We start from the raw sequence: 25,585 nt of genomic DNA on the forward strand, positions 1-25,585 counted from the left end.
TATTATTATTATCATACGCTGTAGGTGCATGATGGAAATCATACGCTGTAGGCGCCTGGTAGAAATCATACACTGTAGGTCCCCGGTATAGGAATACTGCGCTGTAGGAGCCCGGTAGGATCCTATAAACTGTAAACGCCCAGTAGAAATTATTGGGCACTCTATTGTAATCTTGCTCTGTATGAGCCCGGTTGTTATCCGGCGCTGTAGGAGCCCGGTTGTTATCCGGCGCTGTAGGAGCCCGTTTGTTATCCGGCGCTGAAGGAGCCCGGTTGTTATCCGAAGCTGTAGGAGCCCAGTTGTTATCCGGCGCTGTAGGAGCCCGGTTGTTATCCGGCGCTGTAGGAGCCCAGTTGTTATCCTGCGCTGTAGGAACCCGGTTGTTATCCGGCGCTGTAGGAACCCGGTTGTTATCCTGCGCTGTAGGAACCCGGTTGTTATCCGGCGCTGTAGGATCCCGGTTGTTATCCGGCGCTGTAGGAGCCCGGTTGTTATCCGGCGCTGTAGAAACTGGTGTCGACAGTTCTCAAGGAAAATATGGTCGCTGAGCCAACGCTCTGGAGCTGCGGCCACACTCCTCAGCTTCGTCGCAGGGAGCAGTCGTGGTTTCATCCTTATCACAGATTTTGGTCAATTAATAAGATTTTATTACGAAGGGAGGATAATTCAGTTGCGATGACGGCATTTGTGAAGTTAACGTTCGCCATACTCATGTGCATGCAAGCAGCCCGCGCTCAGGACTTCGGTGAGTGGAAATCTGGAACTTTGACGCTGTTAGAAGTGATGATAGCCTTTTTTTGAGTAATGAGTGGGAAAAACAACTATGATTTTATAATTTATTCCGCATTAATAACTGTATATCTGTATTTTTTAAATTTTTGAAGATCGAACGCCTGAAATGCTCTTTTCAGCATCTGTTGACATGGCATCTGAACTAAACTTTACCTGAGATTGCAAAAGAACTTGCTAATGAGATACCGGCATTGATTGCGTAATTTAGGCCTGGAAATTTAGAATATAGATCCAGCGTGACAAGACTTCGTAGTTCCATTGCGGTTTAAACAGCGACCATCATAGGAGGACTCTGGTAACAAGAAAACAATCTATCATAGCCATGAGCCCCGAGCTCTGCCAGGGACGTTTGTACATAAGATTTAAATGGAAATAAAGTAAATTTTTGTTTGGCATCGAGAGTGAAGATCAAGCCATGCTCATCCATCAGCTGGACACTCCACCAGCCTGGAATTCTCGATTGTTGATGAAGCGCCGAGTTATCGCTGATGCCGAGCAATAATAATAAAAAGATAGATAATCTAACTTTGTAATATAAGTTGTGCGGTCATAACTTTCGCTACTGATTGAATGGTTATAAAAGAGAATAAAATTAATTACAAAATTGTATCGCTGCCATCAGTAGTGTTTAATTAACTGATTTGCGAAGGGTTCATTCGAAATTCCGGAATTTTCTATCGAGTATAATATTAATTTACTCACAAGCTCAAAATTAAAAAAAAAATTATAAGTATTTATAAGATCGAATGTTAAAATTCACTTTTCGCAAAACAATTTGATTGTGAAGCAAAGAAATAATTCAAATTATCATTAGCTAACCAAGGTAAAACTTGTTACGTAACTAGGAGCTACATAATTAAACGGCTGACTTCAACTGCACCCGACGAGCTCCACGAAGACAGAAAATTATTCCCCATTGGATTTATTATTATTCCATTATTCTCAAATTCTTGTGCAGTATAATCACCAACACTTGGACTGTAGTATTGGTACAATACTCGATACCAATCACCACTAGCATAATCACCAATACTATCACCATGTATTGGTGCAATACTATATACCAATCATCACTAGCATAATAACCAATACTATTACTGTAGTATTGGTGCAATACTATATACCAATCATCACTTGCATAATCAGTTATCACCAATACTATTACTATAGTATTGGTGCAATACTATATACCAATCATCACTAGCATAATAACCAATACAATTAAAAATATTCAAAGATTTTCGCCTGCATTCAAATGTTGGTGTCCTTTGATTTGGAACGTTAACTGTAGTATACAATAGTATTGAACTGTCTGCTTGCGCTCGACTTTGTTCTTGTTTGCTTTGGGTTCGATTACTGGCCACAAAACGAAGATTTACAGAAAAATGAACGCTGTCCATGAACAAAGAATCGTTTAATAGAAAAAACTTGCAGCGTATGTTGCGGAATTTAGTTTTTGCGCGAAGGCTCGAAATCTTTGTGATAAAAATTCGTCCTGTCTGGTGCTTTAGAGGCGGACTGGTTGATGGCACACTCGTCTAGAAACGAGATCCAAAAAAGTCATGAGCTCAGTATTGTGAATGATTGTCAGTCTTGTGGTGCATCAAATTAGAAGACTTTAAAGCTACTGGAACAGGTCTACATATGCCCATAAATAATTTACAATTTGGGTCTTGCAGACGATCTCAATTGTTTTTTACAACCTGAATCTGCCGTATCGCTGCACGGGGGAATAGATATATGTTATCGACGTTAGAGTTACGTAATCATGAGTTAGGCGACCAATCAGACCGCCGCAATAAATCTGAAAATTTATTTTAATAACTTCAAGATCTCAAGGAATGGAAAATCTAGCGTCATTTTCACGCAAAAAAAATAATAAATGGCATTCTCTTATAATAAGTTCAGTATAAGTCCACTCTTACCTTGAGTTACATTGCACAGTCAAAGAAATTTCTTTGTCTTTGAAGGAGGACAAGTGTTTACAAGTTCATATTAAAAAGTTGACCTTCACAAATCATCCCGCGTACAAAATATTTTCCTGTTAAAGTGATCTAATATAATAAAATAAAAATAATTATAAATAAAGGAGCCCTTCAAATTTGTCGGTGATATTTGCTAGCCTCGGTGTTTCCGAAGCATAAAATGCCATTGAATGATCATAACTGGACTGCTGTTAAATTCAAAGTTTTTCCCAACAACCCAGTTATTTTCTTTGTCTACATAGACAATATATTTTTTACTGAGCAGTTCGTGTTTAATGTCGATGCACTGGAGACACTAGTCTGTCATATGCACGGTGGGCAGAGAAACTTGCTTATTTGAAACGTATACATTATAAGAAAAATATTACCTATATGTATACAAATGTATTTTGTAATAGCATAATCAAGATTAGGTAAATTTCACAATTTGTCAGTTTTAAAGATGATATCATGTAAATGACTTCTGTTATCGTCAATACATTGTGACAGTCTTGTCCGGAAATTGGTGTGGACTCTTTCCAGCAGCTCAAATAGGAATGTTGGCGATGGCTTAAGACTCTGCATCACTAAGCTGCGAAGTCCGAGTTCCCTGAGACCAGCAGATCTTTGTAAAATCTGCACTAGCGTGTAAGTTCGGCCGTCACCAGCCCTTGGTCTCGTTATCACTTCAGCCACATATTTGTGGCTAACACACCCCAGGCCTCAAGGATATTGCTTGAGGCAAGGGGCGGCTTTAGGTGGCCATATGAATTGCCAGCGGGCGGCCTGAGCTAACATTCTCTGCTATTATTTATGGTTATTTAAAACTAAGTATTTATATTAACAGGCCATGGGCCTATTTCTTCAACGCCGACACGTTCTATTCTATAATTGCCTTTTTATTATCATATAAATCATAATCTTTACACTCACAGCAATAATAATTTAAATCAGAAATTCAGAATTAGAATAATTCAGTGGGCTGATATTAATATTCAGTTTGATATTATTATTACAGATTATTAAGCAATGTGCAATGTGTTGTTACGGCCTACTTTTTAGACTTAACAAAATGTCTACAGTAATAGAATGATATTAATTTAAATGCATATCTTAACCGTATTTAATGAACTTAATTTTAAGGAAATGAACTTTGCGCTCTTGATTAATTATAATAATAATAATAGCGAGGTCAGCGTTTAGTAGGCCGGAGGCCTGTCGCTGATTCTTAACATCGCAGTACATTTACAGCATTTTGCGGTCTCGAACTGGCAAATCACTGCTCCAATTCTGCTGTGCTTAACCGCCCGGCCTCCTTGCCGATTCTGCCCAGAAACTGGCGCACAGAGCTGGGATCGAACCCGCGCCTCTCTGCTCCAATCATGGTACACTGAAACTGTAACCACTGGGCTAATTATTCAAATAAGCATGTTCCTATGCCCCACACTGTATATATTATAAGGATGAATGGTCCATTATCATTCATTTAATAGGAATAGATAAATTGAAATCATTACCTCAATTTACACTTTATCTGTACAAGGCGCAAAATAAACTAACGAAAACCTGGTTAAGTTGCAATTAAAATTCTATCAATAAATGAAATTTCTATCAATAAACGAAAGAATCTGAAGCGCCTAGACCTAGTAACAGCGATGGAATCAACTCGCTAAGTGCAGAGTTTTCGTTGAAAACTGAGGAGTTAATAAAAATTGCGGCGTATCGACATTTTACCGTACAATTGACGACAGTCATCGCTGAACCCACGATACGCAATAGCAAAATGAATTTCTCCTCCTAGCTCTGACCTGGTGAGAGTTTACGAAATAGAAATTTTGGTTCGTGATTTTAAGTAAAGATTTAGGTTTTACAAATTCTGGGACCGCTTCACCCCGTTAATATGGTCATAACACATCCCGCAAGCTGGCAAGTTCATCATGTATTCTAATGAGTCACTATTTAAGTAGCTACTTCTATCGAGTCGTTCCTGCATTAATTCATTATTACTCTCTTATGTTGATTCAATTAAAAATCATCCTTACCATAAAAATGTCCGTTGATGCATGCAACTATAAGTGCAGTATTGCCTGGCATGTGTGTTTAATTATGATAAATTAAGAGAGGATCAACTGATTTGATCCATTTAATTCGCGAGGATAACGTCGGATCTTTTTACGCTCAACAGATGACGCATTATTCATTTTATATTTTCATTATGTAAAACGTAAAAAAACCTAAATAAGTAAATTAGAACTGATCTTGACGAACATCACGCTTCGGCTTCAGGGCTGAGGAGACTTCAAGGCCATTTCGCTTAAAGACGCCGGACACAAGAAGCGGACCAATCAATTCCTTATCGGCATAAACTGAGACCCAAAACTAGTCCTTGAGCAAAGAAACCTAACGTCCTATCGGGCCCTGAAATTCCAATCTAGACTGTGGCATCCTGGTTTCCAGACCTCAAATGTCACGCTGATAACAAGCGTATAATAGTATTTATATGCTTTTGTTTCGCTGTTTCGCCAGGAGGTTACAAGCAAACTTGGACTAAGCACTAGATCAGTTCAATGTTGAAAAATCGCATTCAATGTCTGAGCAGTTGCTGAAGAAAACTTCCGAATGTATTGATGCTTGATTGTGTGGTTGATAGTTTAGCAGGCGTCGGACGAATGGCTGGTGACGAATATATAAACATCAAGGAAAAAAAGCGAAGCAGCTCGGACTATCCCTGTGGAACATACTCAGCTTGGATGTGAGAACCAATGCTGGGGACAAATACCGACATGCCACGATAGTTTGCTAAAGTAGGACTGGGCAACTCAAATACGTTCTTGTACAAATACGGCAGAGTAAAGATACGACTTTTTACTCGATACTAACAAGCAAATAAACTGCGGACTGACTGTACATAAATCTGGTAATTTTCTATGTTTCGGTAGCAGCGTTGCCGCTTGCTACCTGTGCCATCGAACACATCAGATAAGAGCGAATTGTGTGCGGAGTAATGTGATAGGCGTATTCTTAAGGTGATCGTCGGAAAATTGCATGCGACCAAACGTTGACGGTTGTTTAGTCCTTTTTATTTGTGACTACGGTTTCGTTGTCCGTATTTGCACTTGAGAGAGGTAGGTTCACCGCAGTCTGCCGCGCCATATACGGACCGAGCTGTTTCCTGTGGAAATGTTTCACTAAGCTCTCCCGCTGTCACTTAACTCGTAAATGAGATATCACGCTGGGATTTTGAATGCTATTTCCAGCTATATATACATTTATATATATAGGTTAATTTTAAATTAATTAAATTCTCTAAATTATGGATATAGAGATTAATTTTGTAAACTTGGGAATACAACTACTCACATGGAGGAAAATTTTGCACCCCGATGTTCGCGAGGCATTACAATTTAATTTTTTTTTTTCGACATGAGCACCCGTTCTCCTTATTAATAATCCACCGATTAGTATACTATGCATTTTTTAATAAAAAGACTTATGTAGATATAAAGAAATAATAAAATAATTAAAAAGAGAACCGAAGATGTAAACGCAGGATTTCTCCCTAGATTCTTGTAAATAATATTATTGCAGGAGTCAAGTCATGCTCAGGACCTTCCATTGTTATTGCAGCCGTCTGGCGGTCTCAGGAACACGTCGCAGCTCAGTGATGCGGAGCCTTAAATTCAAATTAAAGTCCGTTTCAAATTAAATGGGATCCAAATATTGATGAACCGCGGCTTTCGCATTTGCTCTACTTTCCTAGCCATGCACTCTGAATTTGAATTGTTACTCAATATCTTTTCACAAAATGGCTTTCCTTCGCACCTGGTGTTTACCCAAATTAAACAGTTTATGTCCGAGCAATATACTGCAGTTGTTCCCAAGTGTGACAATAGGAACGCTGTTTACTGTTCTTTCTTTTCCCTACTTTGGCCCCGCATCTGAGAATATGTCAAAGGAATTAAAAGTTTTATTTGTAAATATCTTCCGGATGTAAATCTTCATGTGTTGTTAGTTAACAATTTTAGAATCGGCTCTTTTTAGCGCATTTTCTCATTTATGAAAAAAACCGAAAAGTTTTCTTTTATAAAGATACAGTGAATTTTTGTGGTATTGTCTTTAATTTTAAATTTCTGGTTCGCTTGTTCTCTTTTAACATCATTTTTGGAAGACTCTTCTGACTCCAATTCTTTGTTGTGAGCCTTTTATTTCCAATAATGACTTGATACATTACATATCCGACTCTTATTCATGCTTTATGAAGTAACATCCTTCATTTTTTACAGAGAGTCTCACGCGCAACTGCAGGCTGCAGCACCCAGAGCGTCTCAACGAGTGCGTCGTGGGGGCCGTTAAGATCATGCAACCGAAGTTTGCCAAAGGTTGGGTGTCTTATCTCTTACGTTGGTGCTTAAACTAATATGTGATTGCTGGGTCGGTAATACGCTATATATATAGCAGTTACATGCATCAATGGTAGATGCTAATTTTTTTCCTGCAAGCTCGCCAAAAAGGCCAAAATTTGTTGATTTGCACAGTGGCTAAATGCAGTAAAAACTATCTGACTACCCTTCACCCGACCCTACATCTTCGATTCCTCCGCTAAATCCTCCCTCGCACTCTCATGCACTTTTATCACCCACTATTAGCCTTTCGATCCCAGTCCATTAAGGGAGGTTCGGTTCTTTTTTAAAGCCGATGTACTCTACTAGCTTTGCAAATAAGGCTTCGAGCCAGCGTAGATTTCCGCCACATCAGAGGAACATGCCCGCTTTTTATTTATGGTTTCAAGTTTGTAATACAACGGCAAATCTTAGACCTAAACATCGGCAAAACTTAGACAAAAGATTTACCATAATTCCTGACACATGTTCTCCATACAGGTATCTTCTCTCATCACAGCTTCTACGCCCACTCACCTTCTCCATCATTCGGTTTGCTTATCGTCTTTTTATTATAACACTTCTCTTTCTTCACTTCTTGTTGTTTGTTTGTCTGTCTGCTACAAATCTTATAATCGATATTAAAGACACACTTCTACCTGTCCAATCAATGTGAAATTTTGCACATTTGCGTAAAATTGGAGACAATTCATGCATCAATTGACATAATAAATAATTTTGAAAAATTTTTGTTTTCAATATTAAAAAATTGAAAATAATTTTTTCTGCTACAAATCTTATAACCGATATTTGATACACGTCTACCTGTCCAATCGATCTGAAATTTTGCACACTAGTATAAAGTCAGAGAAAATGCATGAATCAGTTGACAGAATAAATAATTTTTAAAATTTACCAAATTTTTATATATTAAAAAAATGAGAGATACTTTTTTTAATATTTGAAAATAAACTTAGAAATTCATTGTACATGTGTAACATCAAAGACACTGGATTCTTTAGAAGTGTTGTCTTTAAAAAGCAATTTTTAAACGAATATTATTTCGTTTCAATTTCCTCTCTTAGTCGTTATCAATCTTCTATAAATTCTGGAGAAATTCTGGTTTTGCGAAGCAATTCCTAAAATTATTGATGTTATAAGTCAGATTTCCTAATTATTTTTGTATGAAAATCCTCGTGTTCCACAGGCATCCCTGAGCTGGGCCTGCCAAGGATGGATCCTCTGAAGCTTGAGGACTTTAGCTTAAATCAAGCCGATGGCGCCGTGCGGTTCTCCGCAAACTTCAGGAACCTCTCCATCACAGGCGTCGGCAGATTTGAACTGAAATACCTCGAGTGAGTAGAACACTTGCATCGGGTGTTGTGAACAGGTTTAAATACTTAAAAGAGTACTAGAAAAATTATTACGTCGTTTGATGCACCTTCAAGTTCATACGTGAATCTTGCTGAAATAATTACATACATTTGGACTCGGGAGATCTGGGTCTTAGGAGTTCAAGTGGACGACAGAGACGCAGAGTCCACTTGAAAGTTATTTTAGCGGGGACGGCAGAAATACTAAATGGAAAAACTAATTACGGATTACACCTTGGCTGAACTCTCTTTGAACGAAAATAACGTTGAAGTCATGAATTGCTTTCATGGGCACCATGGGCATTATGAATCGTTTAATTCCATAGCCATGGCCTTATCTCTTAATCAATTAATGAATCGCTTTATTAATTTAAATATAGGCACGGAAAGTTGCTGTGGTCCACAAAGCCATCAAGCTCATTTACTCATATGATTCACTTTTCGTATAATTCATTAAACTATGTCCTTGTACTAACACAAATATTTTTAAATCGAATAGGTGACGATAATTAGAGGAAGTTCATGTTATGGTTCTAGTGAAAATTACATTGGTCAATGCACTGTAGGCCAGATTTTAGTGATTGCTTTTGAAGATAGTAAGGCCACGGAGAGAATTTCTGACTGATAATTTATTTTTGCTTAACTTTGTTGTTAATATTAGCCGAAAATTTACCTTGATTCTATTTGAATAACCATCACCTCATTTCTGTCATAAGTAATAATAAGTTCCGAATTTCTTGAAACAGTTAAAATAAGACAATATTACAATAATTTCATGAGTGACACCAAACCATTTCCATCATGTTAAAATCTCGACCTAAATTTATTAAAGGTTTTCGAAGGCGTTCATGTCGTGGCTGTTCAGTCAAAGTTTTTTATAGTATTTAAGAAATGGTTTTCCGCCCTATGGAAATAAACAGTTTCACATTTCATCAAATTTGGTATCGGTTTCTTATGTTAAATTGGAAAGAAAAACGGCGGCACTGTGTTTTATTTGACGTGCCGGCCGGCCACTGAAATGCTGATAATACCATTTTACAGGTTTTCTTTTGAACAGTATATCCAGAAGAAGGCACAAATTTTAAATGAAATACGTAATTAAAATTAAAAGCATAATTAAAAGAAAAAACATATTTATATTGAAAAGCATAATTAAAATGAAATGCATAATTGAAATGAAAAGCATAATTAAAATGAAAACAACGATCTTAATGTTTGTTATGCGGCATCAACTTATGTAATCTCATTCGTGTTATGCTCACTTTGTGTTTGCTCCTCAGCATCAACTTCGACGCCGGCAGCGTACACCTCGGCTGCGTGGTGCCGGCGCTGAACGTGAGGGGTAACTACGATATCAACGGCCGCGTCTTCGAACTCCCCGTCGAAGGCAAAGGGCCCTTCATTGCCCTGCTAGGTACATTCATAGCTCATTTCAACTAAGTACGCATCAGAACAAAAACTGAATTATCTATAGTTAAAGTTTTATTTTAAATCATTTAACTTAGTTTGATAGCGGTTTCAGCGTTTATAACGCCGTAGGCCTGTCGCCGATTGTTAACATCGCAGAACATTCACAGCATTTGCGGTCTCGAACTCGCAACTCACTGCTACAATTCTGCTTTTGCTTAACCGCCCGGCCTCCTTGCCGACTCTGACCAGAAACTGGCGCACAGAGCTGGGATCGGACCCGCGCCTCTCTGCGCCAATCATGGTACTCTGAACTGTAACCACTGGGCCACCACCTACTTAGTTAAGCAAGTATATTTGAAAAATAGAAAGGTATCGATGTCGAACGGAGGCCATTTCATTTCAACGATATAAGCTTTCTGTTTGAATGTTTAAAAATATTAGTCAAGGTAAATATTATTGCGTGCGTGGTCTCTATATTGGAGCGCATGTGCTCGCTGTCAAAATCTTCGCTGCTTATGTCGTTCTGTGAGGATATGCCTGCCAGTGCCTGCTGAAAATGGATTGTTTTTGTTCTGGTGTGTTACGTTTTATAGCGTTGTGTTTGAGGTATGGGGCGCTTGTTGGACCTAGCATGCGTTTTAGGAAAACCCATATTTTTTGGGGATCTCTTTGTGTTTCCAAGGTGCTGATGAGGTCCTGCCATGTATGCATATAACTATACCTGTATGTGTGTGTAGTGACTCGTGTGGAGTGATAAAATGGGAATGATGCGGGGTACTAAGGAGGGAATAGAAGTTTCGTTTAGCTATGTGTCTATTTGTCCCAGTACAGGGTCCGGTTGTGCGGTGATAGCATTTTTTATTTGGTGGTCATTGTGATAGACGTTTTGATGTACATGGGTCCGTCTTTTTGGTTGTTGTAATGACTGTGATGTGTCTGTTCAAGGCTGATAAAATCTCATGACAGATTAAGTTGAATGTGGGATATGGTAGAATTTTATTTGATCTCTTTTCAAAGAGTCGAGTATATATTTTGCATGTCTAATTTTTCACAGAGAGTATCAGTTCGTAGTTTTTAAAGTCATTTCGTCAATATAGCATATGTTATGAGGAGCTGCTGGGTGTGGGGTTGGTCTTAATTGGAACACCTGAATAGTTTGATTAATTGGTATGTATGTAGTTGCCGGAGCCGAGAGAGGAGGGTATTTCCTAGATTTGTCATCGTCATTGTGCATTTATGAAAGGTTTAATGAAGATCTTGTGAGGTCGTTTTCGTGTTTGAATCCGGTCTAAAGTTATGGTCGGTGTCCGACATTTTAGTCTTAGATAGTAGAAGACATTAAAGATTATCGCAGAGTATCTGTCATGGAATGAGAAGTCGATGTCGTAGTTCGCTTTTAGTGTTTTTGGGAGGATGCCACTGAACCCCTGTCAGCGGGAGAGGCAGGCGATATGGCTAAATTAGGAGTACATATAGGCAGTTAATTTTAGTAGCGTGTTGTCGGTCAGTTTCAGGCTGTGCTCTGGGATGTTTGATGTATAACTTGCTTTGTTATTTCGACATTTGTTTGATTGGTTTTGCTTTTGATTGTCTCATTCCATACTTGAAGTTTGTTATGTAACTCGGTGGCAACCGCTTAGAAAACGTTGCGAAATTATCTATAAATGTATATACTATCGCCCTTCTCTCATTGCAGAAGGGGTTGTGGCTGAGGGAGAGGGTTTCACGACTGTCACAAACAACCGCTTGCAGATGAAGAAAATGAAATTTGACTTCAAAATAAGGAACTTTAGATCCAAAGTGGAGAACCTCTTCGGAGGGAACGAAATATTGAGTGAGTTTTACTGGGATTTAGTTTCTGAAATTTCATGTAGACTGACATTTTTTTAAACTAAAATTCCAGGAATAACTGTGATTTGAATGCAGCTACTTTATGTCTTAGAAGTGTTTACGATAGTGGAAACTAGATGCATAGCGGATTCGTAAATTTACAAGGCAACCAAGGCCTTTAATTTAGGTTATTCAAGCTCACGTCCGAGTGGAAAAAATACAGAGCTTTCTCTTTCTCCAACAGGGTCAACTCTGGAGCATTTCTTGTCGGAAAACACCGAGCTGGTGCTTGACCAAGTTCGTCCGACCCTAGTGAGCACAATGGACTCGTTCTTGACGAATGTTGTGAACGTCATCCTCGGACAGCTCCCAAGCGACGTCTCGGCCCGCATCCCCAACGCCAACTCCCTGGACAAGCACCGGGCGCGAACCCTGCGTGTGCAGGCTGAGCGGCGCAACGCTGCTGCCACTGCAAGGAGCCGTGCGGGCTAGAGTTTTGGGTAAACCTAGCTATGTCTGAATTGAATCTAGGGAGCAGGGTGAAAACTTACCTCAAAGCCGATTTTTCTCTTTACTGAGCTAGGTTTAAGTCATCAAGAACTGCGTTGGTTGGCGTCCTGAGAGTACTTCTATATCTAGAAATTCTTGGATACAAGTATATAAGCGCCCTGCCCTCGAAATCAAGTATATAAGCGCCCTATTTTACATTGATTTCGAATGAAACTTGTTAACGACCCTGCTTGTTTTGCTTGTGTAAATGAATTTAATTTCATTCCCTGTCTCTCCGCATGACTATTTCATGGCATTTGTACAAACCAGGAACAATAAAAAAGAAAGTGCACATAAAGTTTTTACCAGAGTGTATCGAACAAACCGATTTAGGCTCGTCAAAACTTCATCGTTAATCGACAAAATTTTGTCACGTCCGAACGAGTGCCCGAAAAAGCAGTTTCCATCATTTGAAGGTTAAATTGTTGAAAGTTGAAGACAACTGGAACATGGCTACCGAATAAAGAAAGAAGATCACATTTCAGTAAAATATCATACACAATGAACAGCTAGTTGCGTGATGGAAGCGATTGATAGAGAAAATAATCAGAGTCCTCGTTTCTTAAAGCTAATTAATTGAGCGATCTTTTTCGTGAAAACAAGCCTTATCGTGGTCATATTCTTTGTCTGTCATTTATTCCTGCGATCTCCATCTTTTTAAAATATCTTGAAATGTCATCATGCAACGGCCCAGAATTTTCTCATCCCGCCTTATATTTCCTCATCATATTTGCTAAGGTTATTGTGTATTCATTGACTCAGAGAGATCATTTTATTTGCAAGTCATTAAATTCAACGGGACGAAGGTACTATACCTTTGAAATCGAATGTTAATTTTTTATCGTTTATGTATTTCACCATATTTTGAGGCAAGGTAGTGAACTCTCTCTTTTGGGTTTTTACTTTTGAAAGTCTTTTATATGAATTGGATAAGATTGAGAATAATTTGACTCGTGTCAATGTGCTACTTATCCGGCCACAGATTTATCTATGAGTGCAATGATTAGTGTAGATATTTACTCTATGTAAACTTCTAAACAATTTAAATATGGACGGTTTTTTCTGCCTAATGGCCTAAAGCCTAAACTTTGACAATGTGTATCAAAATTTGTAACGGAGATTTGTTACAAATAACAGAATTAAAAAAATACATATCTGTGAGCGTGATATCGCATCAGTAGCCTATTAAGACTCAAATTAATGTTTGTATTTAGAGACTGGGTTATAGGAAAAAATAACTTTAAACAAGAATATAAGAATATTTTTTAATTAAATATTTGCGTAGTGGAGCATTTTTATCCCGATCCTTAATTAATCATCAACATCGGTTTTCGATATTTTTCTAAACATTGTTTAAGTTTGTGCAATAATCTGGTACACTTTGCATAGCCTATAGCAGGCATGCTGCGATTATTGTTCTGCATGTAAGTTCTTTTATTTGCGCATATACCTTATTAATACACATTGTTAGGTCTATGTTTTAAGAAATTGAATATTTGAAAAAGTTGCTTTTATTTTGCCCAAAAATAAGTTCTTACTAATAATAATTAAAAAGCTACGGAACACATTAAAAAGATGGGGTACGACAAAACATATACAAAAGATTGAATCAACATAGGTTGAAAAAGATTGAATAAAAGCAGAAACTAAACAGAGGATGCGAGTTGTGCTCTATGCTACTGGAAAACATAAGTGTCGCATGTTATATGAAACAATATGTTCACCTCCTACGAACTTGGACAGCTGCCCATGGTCAAGATCACCATGTTGGTACAGTTCGATGGTAGAAGCCGTTGGTACTGCGTTGGCGCGTTATAAGATAGTAGAATGCCGTTGGTACTGCGTTGGCGCGTTATAACATATTACAGTAGCCGTTGATACTGCGTTGGCGCATTAAAAGATAGCAGAAGCTGTTGTTGTTACTGCGTTAATGCGTTATAAGATAGCAGAAGTCGTTGATATTGCGTTGGTACGTTATAAGATAGTAGCAGCCGTTGGTACTGCGTTGGCGCGTTATAAGCTTGACTTGCGTTTCTACGTCACAAATAAAGACAAAAAAAAACTCTGATCTTTCTTTTCGCATATCGTCCTGTTGATTCTCTCAGCTCTAAAGTAAATATCCCGTGCAATATCCATGGCTGCGCTACACAATTCAATGTTATAACATTTTTTGAGCATGACATTTTTGCATATCTTAAAAAGAAGGAACTGTAGGAATTTTGATAAGGTACGATTAGTGAAATCATGTACGGTCATAAGAAGTGTGCACGAAGATAAATTAGAATGAATGTAGAATTTAAATTAGGAATAATTTAGGAGCATTTATATACTTAGGAAACTAGTTGCAATATTCATGAATTACAGGAGAAACCATGCAATGCACCAGCACATCCAAGAAATTAATTTTGATAATAATAATTAATTAGTTATTTTCTTATAATAATACAGTTAATTAGTTATTTGATTAGGATTTTCACACAAGTAACCACAATCTTATCATTTCATTTCTCTTCCTGGTGATAATGAAATGAAGATGAACGACTGCACCAGTCAGAAAAACTCGTCCTAGCGCTGGAGCTAGGACGAGTTTTTTTTTCAACAAAACGAAGCAAGAGGCGTGGTGCATAAAAACGCCTGACGATTTTTTCACGTGCAAAGTTGAGAGTCACCTTGCCTTAGACACAGTTAAAAAATTCGGACGTTTATTGCGCGGTTGAAAATTTGCAGTGTGTCGCTGCTACAGAACTCGTTGCTATAAGAGAAGTTATCTCCATAGACGCTACAGCCTTCATATTAGACGCTGCAGGGCTCTGAAATCCAGACAAGTAAGGCAGCGCTTATGTGGCAGAGAGGATATAGTCTCACGGATGTTCTATGAAGTGCGAACACTTTACTTTTACATCAAAAATATTAAGCACAAGTTCAAGAGGAAGTAATTATTGCAATAACATTGCAATTTGCTCGAATGATGATTTAAGTAAACGATTATAGTTTATATTGTATCATAATAGTGAAACATTAAAATACCCATCAATGCTCTCTTGAACCTGGAAGTATTCAAATGATTGAAATCATTGATTTAATTCTTTAATTCGCGTAAATCCATTATTTTAAATTGAATGAATGATTTCTAATTCGTAGTACAAATGATTTGAATTTTGATCAAATATGAAGAAATTTATATCCAATATGAAATTTCTCTGCATCCTTGTAATGTAGATTTAAGACTGTCATTGCAAACAATGGAATGTAGGATACGATGAAGCAGAGTAAGCCTTGTGTTCTAATATAGTTGCAGGAACAATACCATGCGAAGTATATGGAAACGTAATATTGATGATAAAACATATGAGACCTTACCAAATGGTCGCCAAAAAAATATATATGAATATTAGCAAAAATAATAAGATAATATAAGATTATTACACGGCAAATGACATGTGAAAAACAGATTAATTTCCACACTTACCATTGTAAAATGACCACACTTACCATTGTAAGTGTGGCACATATCGCAGCAAAAATTACTCCTATAGAAAGTTCTCGCTCAAGACCGAATAGCTGCTACTCTGGCGAAAATATTTCGTCGTAAAAGGACTTCAACGTCCATGTCGCGACTCATCGCGGTTTATTATTATGAGAAATTATCGTTCGAGGTGACAAACATCGGACAAGGCATTTTTGATGAATGGGCAAAAAATGCATTTAACTCATGTACAAAGTATAACTCATAAATTGTATTGATGAGCATAAAGCTATGTAAGCTAATTTTTGGATGAAAGCAAAAACGTACACGCTGGTAGCAGTGTACTCAATTTCCATCTATGCGTAATTTGTCAAAGTGTATATAAGGCTCATTTTTCCTCTTCACAAAACTCAACTAAAGAACTATTCAACCAGTTTTTTTGCGGCCTGCCGGATACTGAGAAATTATACGTTAAGTCAAATATCTTATGGGACTGCAGATAGAAAAAATTGAACTAGATTGTCAGATTTGTGAACAGATCGAAGAAGAAAAAACTGGACCGTCAAATTATCGGACACGAGGTTATCATCTTCGCTTCCATCTCAATTTCAGTAGTGCCCGAGAGACAGTGAATTACGAAATAAATTCATAATTAATAACCGTGCCAATCCGAAAAATTTACGAGCATCAAGATTAAATTGTGTTATTCAAAAAACCTGGGCAAGCTTAGACACGTAATTTTTATTTTTTGAATTTAAAGATACCGACGCTATGCAAGGAATTGCCTCTTATAAATCAAGGAAGAGATTAATACAAATCACAATATTCAAGTGAAATCACTTACATTTTTATGAATTTTACGCTTTCAGTAATTTTTAGAATAAAAGTTCTTAGGCGGACGCCGACTCCTAAGACAAGGCATTACACGAGTGCAATGATTTTTTATTCCAGTTGATTTCATTTTTAAAATGATTTAACAACCACGTAATTATATAAGTTTTATAACTTGTAATATAAAATTTTCTTCTTTAAAATTTACAGAAAGAAATCACGTTTCTGGTACATAAAAAGTGGTAAAAGTTTATGAAATCTCGTTTACAGCAGGTAACCATATAAAATTTGAAATATTTGTAACGCAAAAAAAAAAACATTTCGAAATATTTCAAGTACCAACGGCGCAAAGAGAAAAACCAAAGGAATATGTAGTTTGATGACACGAACATACAAAAAATGGTGTTCGCTCATCATATTTCAAGATACGGTACGATGAACAGGTAGAACTTACGATCGAATGTTGTTGTCAAAGCATTTCTGGACCAGCCATCGTTATCTTCTATACATGCAATTTTCATTTGGACGCAATTAAGCGGCGAAACATCGTACGATTATCTTTACGAGTTAATCGTACGATGTGTTCGACTTGTGAAGGCCAACAATCGTGCACCTACATTAAAACCCGAAGAAAAAATATTAGGGTTGAATTAATCTGAAGTTTAGCTATATAAGCGCATGAATAAGCCTTCTAAATATATTGTCGATCAACTATAATCTCACCAAATGAGACACAATTTCATATAAGATTTTTCCTGGATAGAAATATTTTTTACTAATATAATTTCAAACGGAGACGCCCGATTACAGATCATTTCTATGAAGCGTTGCTATTAAGGAGAAGTTTTAGAAAAATTGTGAATAATTTTAATGATAAGCTCTAAAAGGCAAAACGTGTTTGGATTCCGGCAATTCATTTCAAATACTGAAAATTCAGAAATCCTGCATTGTGGCACACGATTAACGCTTGAGACAATTTAATTTATTTACACTTTTTTATATAGTTTTGGCTGTTGACTTTCTAAGGTATATTATTTAACTTAATTTATTTATTTCTAAGATAATTTTGGACCTCTCAGATTATTAGAACCGTGGAAAGGACGATAAAAAAAGTGGAAAGGCATTGTAGAAATGACTATCAATCGGTGGCTGGATACTCAAAAATGAATTTTAAAATTGTGAAACACTCACCGAACAAATTCTGCAGTTGGATTAAATAGGTCAGTCTATAAAATGAAAACCCTAATTAATATTTTCGGATAATGATTATGAATTGAGTCCCAAACTTGCTCATAAGTCTCTGTCAATGAATTCTCAATATATGCAAATAAAGCAAGGAATGTGACAATAAATAGCATCTTATTTTGGTTATAAATATCCGGTTCAGCAGATATATATAATTACCTTGCCCTAACGAGAGTTTTTGTGCCCATGCTCAATATGTACGATAAGTTTAATTGTACGATAATATTAAACAATCAAGACTGTATGATAAATAAATAAATCTTAAAATCATTCATACATACTTTGAGGTTAAATTATGAACGAAAATTGTTTTGGATGATTTGTTAATACTCACGAACATTCTTAGCGTTTAGGATCATCCAGAAATGTTGCTCTTGAGATCTTCATATCAATAAAAAACTGCAAAATTTTAATTAATATTTAGTGTACACAAAGCCTGCAGACTGAATCTGAAAACTACGTACGCCACTTGAAGTTAGCCGTCCATCGCGATCCAGCAATCTTGTAAGTCCTTGGCGCATACCAGATGTACAACCAACAGAAAACTCGGATTCACCGTAAATTCTTCGAGAATGCAGTCGGAAGAGAGGCCCATGGCCAGTATATTAACTGCAGGTGGAACACGCGTCTAGCACTTCACATCAGCTGCTTAGATTTGGTGGTCGCCCGCATCTCAGCGTTGACGAGGACTTCATTGTTTTCTTTTTATTGCGAGGGCCATATTTTATTTTTGTCACTTTCAACATGACTGCTAATATTCTTAGGAGCGTCGTCGTCTTGCTGGCCCTGCAGTTCGTCTTCTCTCAAGACTTTGGTGAGGTTCTATTGTTTTTTATCTATTTTTCTGCCTTGTTACTGTACGATAGCGTGAACAGTTATAACATTTGATCAGCGAGCACAAACGAGCACAGCTAGTGATCACCACTTGCTTGCGGCCAATATTTTTTTCGGCGTGAAGGTCAGCCGGCCACGATGTAAATTTTTTGGTGAGATAACGAGCCTGCCTCCATTAAATGCTTCGCGGAAGCCAGCTTCTAGAGTCTAGACGGTGAAGTACGGAACTGGCCCCGTTAGCAACACCCGCAAGGTCACAGGTAGCTAGGGTGTTCTTAATTGTTTAACAGTGATTCGAGTCCGATATATCTGTTTTTTTTTATAGTTGGGGTTAAGACTTGTGGCGACAAATGCGCCCACCAGCCTGTTCTCTGTCAGAAGATATATCTGTACTTTTGCTGGATAGAATGCCTTGTCGATCGTTGTTTGAGCATGGCCTGTGATATATATACTATATCTAAAATTCAATCAGAGTCATTTACGTTAAAAATTTTCTTTAAAACATTGTCTGTTAAATTATTTGATACGTATTTTAACGCTGAAACTGTAAATTTATTGATCAACAAGTGGACGGTAGTGGAAGTACCACCATATTTTGATCTTCACAATCATGCATGGGATGGATCATATAAATGACTATTTCATGATATTTCGTATTCTATTTTGGACGGCAACCCTTCCGTTATTTTTTTATCAGCAGAGAGGGGATGTTTGAAACGAAAATGGCCATTTCAATCGATTTTGCAATTATTTCAATGCGTTTTAATTAGACATCTATCGTTAAACAGAACTGGATGCCGAAACACGCATTGTGCTTAGCTCCACAAGTCTGTCAATCAAAAACGATGTGGACCAAATTTAATTAATTTACTATATGGCTTTATTAAATTCAATTCAAAAATTTAATGCGCCGCTGCAGACATAGTCAACATTTTTTAGTAAATTTTATATTTGATTAAAACAATTTATTAACGATTAGTTTACGTTAGCTAGAATAATAGAAAGGATACGTTAGCTTAGAATAATTTGGACAAGGATAGGTTAGGTTAAGTTAGTTTAGGACTTTAGGTTAAGTCATTATGATGTCGTATTTATAAAGGACCCAACATATCCTCATCTAACGTAACCTCTTAAAAATATAGACATTTTTTTAAACCTGTGCCTACAAAAAAATTGACTAAGCTTGTGACGGTGCATTCACAATGATGAGCTATGTTTTATATAGTATCCAGATCGGTTTAGAATTGACGAACCAACGCCTTGCTTACGTGAGGAAAACAAGTGTTTTTTTTGCGTTCGAGTTCGCTAGCAAGATTTCAGAAAAATATTTATTAGGTGGATCTTGTCGAATGAACAAGTTTCGAAATTATGTTCTTATTGCTGCAAAAAGTTTGTTAATAGCTTTAATCTTTTTTTACAGGGAGCCTAATCCGCAACTGCAGGGTGCAACATACAGAGCGTCTCAACGAGTGCGTCGTGGGGGCCGTTAAGATCATGCAACCAAAGTTTGCCAAAGGTAGGTTACCTCTTCGCAAATTAACGCTTGCGTGCGAGAACTCGTAAAGCGCAACCTGAAATTGTGGAGTGAGTGAATCTTTGCTTTTTATTGGAATGGGAGAGATAGTGAGGTTAATTTTAAACGCCTCGGCCGCAAGCAATACACAATCCTGTCTGTACCAGGGATCGTTTAAGAGTCCTCCATAATACGCATCGATCCTTTGAATAGGCATTAAAATAGATTGCTTTCATATCTTCAAACACACAAGTAAAAACTGAAATGAGATGAAGCAGAACCACCGCTGAATTCTTAAAGATATGTTTTTTACAGATTTATCGAACTCGTTTGAGGAATAATTATAAAAAATAATTAATTTATATTAAAACATTTTAAACTGTATTTTCCTGAACTAATAATAATTGCCCTCTGTTTCACAGGCATCCCTGAGCTGGGCCTGCCAAGGATGGATCCTCTGAAGCTTGAGGACTTCAGCTTAAATCAAGCCGATGGCGCCGTGCGGTTCTCCGCAAACTTCAGGAACCTCTCCATCACAGGCGTCGGCAGATTTGAACTGAAATACCTCGAGTGAGTAGAACACTTGCATCGGGTGTTGTGACATGTTTTCCATCATTATTGTCATTATGCATCACGCTAAGGTGCAAGATTTTCCAAATTTCAGACCATTATCTTGCGTATATTTTTTATAAACTTAAAAGATGTTAGTACTATAAGGAGGTCAGAGTTAGGGACTGAACGTAAAGTAGCAGTAAATGCGATCGAGTCTTTTCTCTTCGTTGGCAGTCACTTGAGTGTCGACTCATGTTCCAGACACGTCTCAGTTGCGTATGCAAATACGGAATGTGTCTCAGTACATCGTGGACTCAATTAACTGCACCTGCAGGCGGCTGATTCGTTTAGTAGGTTCTTATATATTATCCCAAACTCATAAATATTCACTGTTTTTCACATGTGATCCCTTTCAACCGCCATGAAGATAACAAACACATTAGATAGCTGAAAGAAAATTTATATTAGGGCTAGTGCCAATATTGAAACGCCATTTATGGGCAAACTGCTAAGTAAATTTTCGATGAGAATTTGTCGAAAACCCATTCACGCTTACATGTTCACCTCAGCTTTCAAAATTCATAGGCTATTGAATTTTAGAGCAGTCGCCCATCGAAGACTGTTCTATTGAAATTTCGGGACCAACAATCGGTAGAATTTCGGCGCCTCAACCATTAATAGGTCTCATATGAAGGCAAAAATTGTGCTACAGTTCATTAATGCAATTATTTACGGAGCTTTTACAATATTTTTTAAAATGTCAACTCAAATGATTAAGAACATGTCTCGATGGTTCTAATTTAGTTTCACAGCTTTTTCACACATTGATTGATGATAATTATACTACAGCTAACAAACCGACTCTGAAAAAAACGGTGGCTCTGTATCAGAGTCGTTTTTATCTATATTTTCCGATTGATTCCTTCTCACTAGGAACCATGGAACAATATATATAACATAAAGGAGCAAAAAAATATCATATGCGAATTTTATTTTATTCGCTGAATATTTTAGAATAATCTAGGGAAGTAAGATAGCGATAGAACAATGTAGTTAAGTAGTGTTGTCGTTTTAGAATAAGCAACATCTTGCCTATTGCCTACTCGATCTGGACATCGTGTAGTATTCATTTTTATGCATGCATTTATTTGCAACTTTGGTCCCCAGTTTTGGGTTGTGACCAATAATCACTTTATTTCAATCCTTCAAACGATAAATATTTATTAAGGTGCACACTAATCTCGAAGTTAATTGTGCAGCATCAACACCGTCGCCGGCAGCGTACACCTCGGCTGCGTAGTGCCGGCGCTGAGCGTGAGGGGTAACTACGATATCAACGGCCGCGTCTTCGAACTTCCAGTCGAGGGCAATGGGCCGTTCATCGCCCTGCTGGGTACATCTATAGTCTATGAAATACAGAAATGGTATAAAACTGACTGAAAATTAATATAAAATTATTAAGTATTTGTGATTGCGTTTGTTTCCAATGTTGTAAACACATTAGCAATGAATTAAAAGATGTCAACCGTGGTATACTAGAAGCCTTCAGCAGTCTTGAAGCAGAAGTCGGAATATTTGTTAAAATTTATCCAAAATTTAATATTTGATTAGGACCAGGGAATATTCTGAGCATCACTTATTACCCGATTGCATTTGGAGAAGCCATGAATACAATGCAAAATTCGAAGAAGCCATGAATGAGGAAACAAAATTATTTGCATCTGAGCAATTCCAATGGCATCCGTAGTACATTCTTCCTTTCGTCCTTTCATGTTAGTGTGCAGTTAGGTACTCGTATTCCACGCATTTATCCTTAGTTGCTATACTGCTGTTTGCTCACTGTCCTCCCATCTCGCACTGCAGAAGGGATCGTGGCTGAAGGCGTTGGGTTTGTGAGTGTCCAGAACAATCGCCTACAGATGACTAGGATGGAACTTGACTTTAAAATTAAGAATTTTAAATCTAAAGTGGAGAGGCTTTTCGGGGGCAACGACGTACTGAGTGAGTTCTGATAGGAATATGCATGCATTGTCAGTCATCGTCCATCAAAAACATGGTAGGAGTATTAATACATGAATGAAATAATCTTATTCACAAAATTTTTCTTAATATTTCAGGGTAAAATTGACATACGTATTAAAATTTTTTAGAAATTCATTTTGATCTGATGATATACTCGTAATTTAGCTAAAATTTATACGAAACTTGAGTTGATTGTCTCACTGTCAGGGTCGACTCTGGAGCATTTCCTGACCGAAAACACAGACGTGGTGCTTGAACAAGTTCGCCCAACGCTGGTGAACAACATGAACTCGTTTTTGACGACGGTTGTGAACGTCATCCTCGGACAGCTCCCCAGTGACGTTATGAGCCGCATCCCCAACACAAACTCCCTGGACAAACATCGGGCGCGCACCCTGCGTGTGCAGGCTGAGAAGCGCAACGCTGCCGCGGCTGCTGGGAGTCGCGCGGGCTAGCGTCCGAGTCGAGCCGATTTCTAAATTAGTTTTAGGCTCTCATGAGGATGATAGAAGTGGTCAATATACTGCATCAAACAGCTCTTTAAGAATAGCCTAATTTAATTTAACAAAGCGGACGAGAGTCTAGAAGAACCCATCTACGAATGGAATCTAGGATACCAGAAATCGAGTGGTATAGAGTTTTTAGAAAAACCACCCCTTAAAAATATCGCGATTACGCGTGCCGTGGCATTCTTAGCGTACAGCTCTCTGTAACTAAGTCATGGACATCAGCGACATGCGTGAAAACGCACTTATAAACTGGTCTTTGATTTGAGTTTAACGCACCAGATGTACTGAAGAGATTAGTCTGTGAATCACACTTATTATCAAAACAATATTAACACGAACCCCGCTGGCAGACGTACTGAGCGAACTGTCCATAGAATTAGGTGTTAAAAACCTGGAACTACGCGGGCCAGACTACTGACCGAACTTCTTGGATGAGAGCCCACCGCTTGCTGTATACAAGCCAGCTGAGTTACTTCATGAATGCATTCTCCCCTGCATTGGTGCTTCAAAAAATATGTTTATTGTAGGACATCCAATAAAAATTTTTGCTGGAATAAGGAGCACAATGTTTCCATAAGCAGGTAGGAGGTTGACTTATATTCACAGAATCTAGTAATTTAACTCGGTGTCAGCTAACTTCTCTCGAGGGAAGATTCAGATACGGAGAAAAAAGTAATAGTAGTTGTGGTGTCAGCGTTGAGTAGGCCTGTCGCCGATTCTAAATGTAACAGAGTCCTTACAGCTTGCCAGAGTTTCAACTCATTGTTCCAAAATTGCCATTCTCATTCATCCGACCTCCCGGCCTACTTAGACGAAAACTGTCACAGGAAGTAGTGATCAAAACCGAAACTCATTGATTCAATCCTGGTATACTGGACTGTAACCACAAAGTCACCATGTCTCGCCAATGTTAAAGCTCGAACCAATAAGGCCTCGTAAACCATTGATAAATTCAGGTACTTCGCTTCACGAACCGTTTGACCCAGTCTATTCAATAGCAGAATGAAAGCTATGATAAGTCATATGTGTGAGCCCGATCAATAGCCCATGCGTTTAAAAGCTCATAGCGTCATTGGAAGAAAAGTTATCGTGTATTACCTAATCATTGTTTGAATAATTTTGCTGAATGTAGCTTTGCTCTGGTTTGCTGTCTCACAGGCAGCCAGAATAATACAGTTTTGTCGTCAATACTTAAGCATGCAGCCTGTCAATGACGAATACCTGTCATTGAGGACCTTAACGTCGAGTTTGAGACGTGAGAGAAACGGTACAAAGCAGGAATGTGCAATTTAGAGAAGATATCTCCAACCCCCGGTCTCCAGCTCAATTTAGGCTCTGCTTACCTGCCCTGGCGGGCTTTATCATGCAGCTGTCGCCAATGGCTCCACATATCGTGCAGCTGCCAACCAGGGGCCGTATTATCAAAACTTCGTAAGTACGCAAAATCGAATTACGAGTGGCGTAAGTGCCGATATGATGACGTGAAGTTGCGCTTCTCTAAATCATGCAGCAGGGCAAACCAGCTGAGTACCTGCTCTGAGCGGCTCTAACAGTGCTCGGTGACTGTCGAGTTTGACCGATTGTGTTTGACCGACGATTTAAAATTATTTTCTTTTGTCTCTCGGTGGGATTGGGAGGAAGTGACTACGATCTCAGAATATAGTGTTTCATGAATGCTTTTAGAATAAGTACATTTTACCGTAATTCTTTGCATGAGCGGAAATCTTTAGACGGCAAATTAAATTGTTTTGTTATTTAATGAATAAAAATTTGTATGCAAGTCACGTGGTGAAAAATCATAACTGGCACTAAAAATGGACTCAAATATTGTATGGTGGATCAAGTACAAAATAATAAAGAAAGCTGCCCACTACCTTGCAAACTATTTTTCCCCTCCTCATCTCGAAACTCCATTTCATGTACGTCCAGTCGTCTCCATTTGAGGCTTCAGTCGGATAGAGCTATTCGCTGATAAATGGACAGTTGTTTTTTCATGGCTCTGCCCGGTTGGCATGCAGTTGTGCTAGTCAAGGTCTGTGCTGGGGCTCTAATTATTCTGGACTCTAAATTCCACTTGGGTGGGCCTACGACGGTAACGGATTTACTATAAAGTGACACTCTTAGCAAGCGCAACAAGCAATTTTGATTACAAGATTACAATCAAACATTAAAGCACTCGCCATATGGTTATTGAATTAGTCTTGCTTCATTTTTTATTCATATATTTAAGGCCTTTATAATAAGGAAAAATTTTTGGGTACGAGTTGAACGGTAACAGCCGAGTCATGCCACTCATTTTATTTGCCAGGTCACTGG

General features: G+C 37.9%; 2 protein-coding genes across 2 annotated transcripts; both read left to right on the forward strand.

The window, feature by feature from the left end:
- Positions 1-531: 531 nt before the first annotated feature.
- Positions 532-13,801, forward strand: LOC108668767 (protein takeout). Its single transcript, XM_018156019.2, has 6 exons — positions 532-745; positions 7,040-7,135; positions 8,343-8,490; positions 9,789-9,922; positions 11,615-11,752; positions 11,993-13,801. The coding sequence occupies exons 1-6, from the start codon at positions 538-540 to the stop codon at positions 12,238-12,240; spliced, it is 972 nt and encodes a 323-aa protein (XP_018011508.1). The 5' UTR covers positions 532-537; the 3' UTR covers positions 12,241-13,801.
- Positions 13,802-18,466: 4,665 nt separating this feature from the next.
- On the forward strand, positions 18,467-25,142 carry LOC108668768 (protein takeout). The gene is made up of 6 exons (XM_018156020.2): positions 18,467-18,653; positions 20,094-20,189; positions 20,609-20,756; positions 21,998-22,131; positions 22,602-22,739; positions 22,968-25,142. Exons 1-6 carry the CDS (start codon positions 18,584-18,586, stop codon positions 23,213-23,215), a joined length of 834 nt encoding a protein of 277 aa, XP_018011509.1. The 5' UTR covers positions 18,467-18,583; the 3' UTR covers positions 23,216-25,142.
- The last annotated feature ends 443 nt before the right edge of the window (positions 25,143-25,585 follow it).

The sequence above is a fragment of the Hyalella azteca genome, unplaced genomic scaffold, assembly GCF_000764305.2.
Source record: "Hyalella azteca isolate HAZT.00-mixed unplaced genomic scaffold, Hazt_2.0.2 contig3312, whole genome shotgun sequence".
In the NCBI taxonomy this organism is placed as follows: Eukaryota; Metazoa; Arthropoda; class Malacostraca; order Amphipoda; family Hyalellidae; genus Hyalella; species Hyalella azteca.

Coding starts and splice junctions, on each gene's coding strand:
- LOC108668767 (XM_018156019.2), top strand. CDS start 538: ATGGTCGCTGAGCCAACGCTCTGGAGCTGCGGCCACACTCCTCAGCTT. Junction 746..7,039: donor AGCCCGCGCTCAGGACTTCG/GTGAGTGGAAAT, acceptor CATTTTTTACAG/AGAGTCTCACGCGCAACTGC. Junction 8,491..9,788: donor TTTGAACTGAAATACCTCGA/GTGAGTAGAACA, acceptor TTTGCTCCTCAG/CATCAACTTCGACGCCGGCA.
- LOC108668768 (XM_018156020.2), top strand. CDS start 18,584: ATGACTGCTAATATTCTTAGGAGCGTCGTCGTCTTGCTGGCCCTGCAG. Junction 20,190..20,608: donor GCAACCAAAGTTTGCCAAAG/GTAGGTTACCTC, acceptor TCTGTTTCACAG/GCATCCCTGAGCTGGGCCTG. Junction 22,132..22,601: donor GCCGTTCATCGCCCTGCTGG/GTACATCTATAG, acceptor CTCGCACTGCAG/AAGGGATCGTGGCTGAAGGC.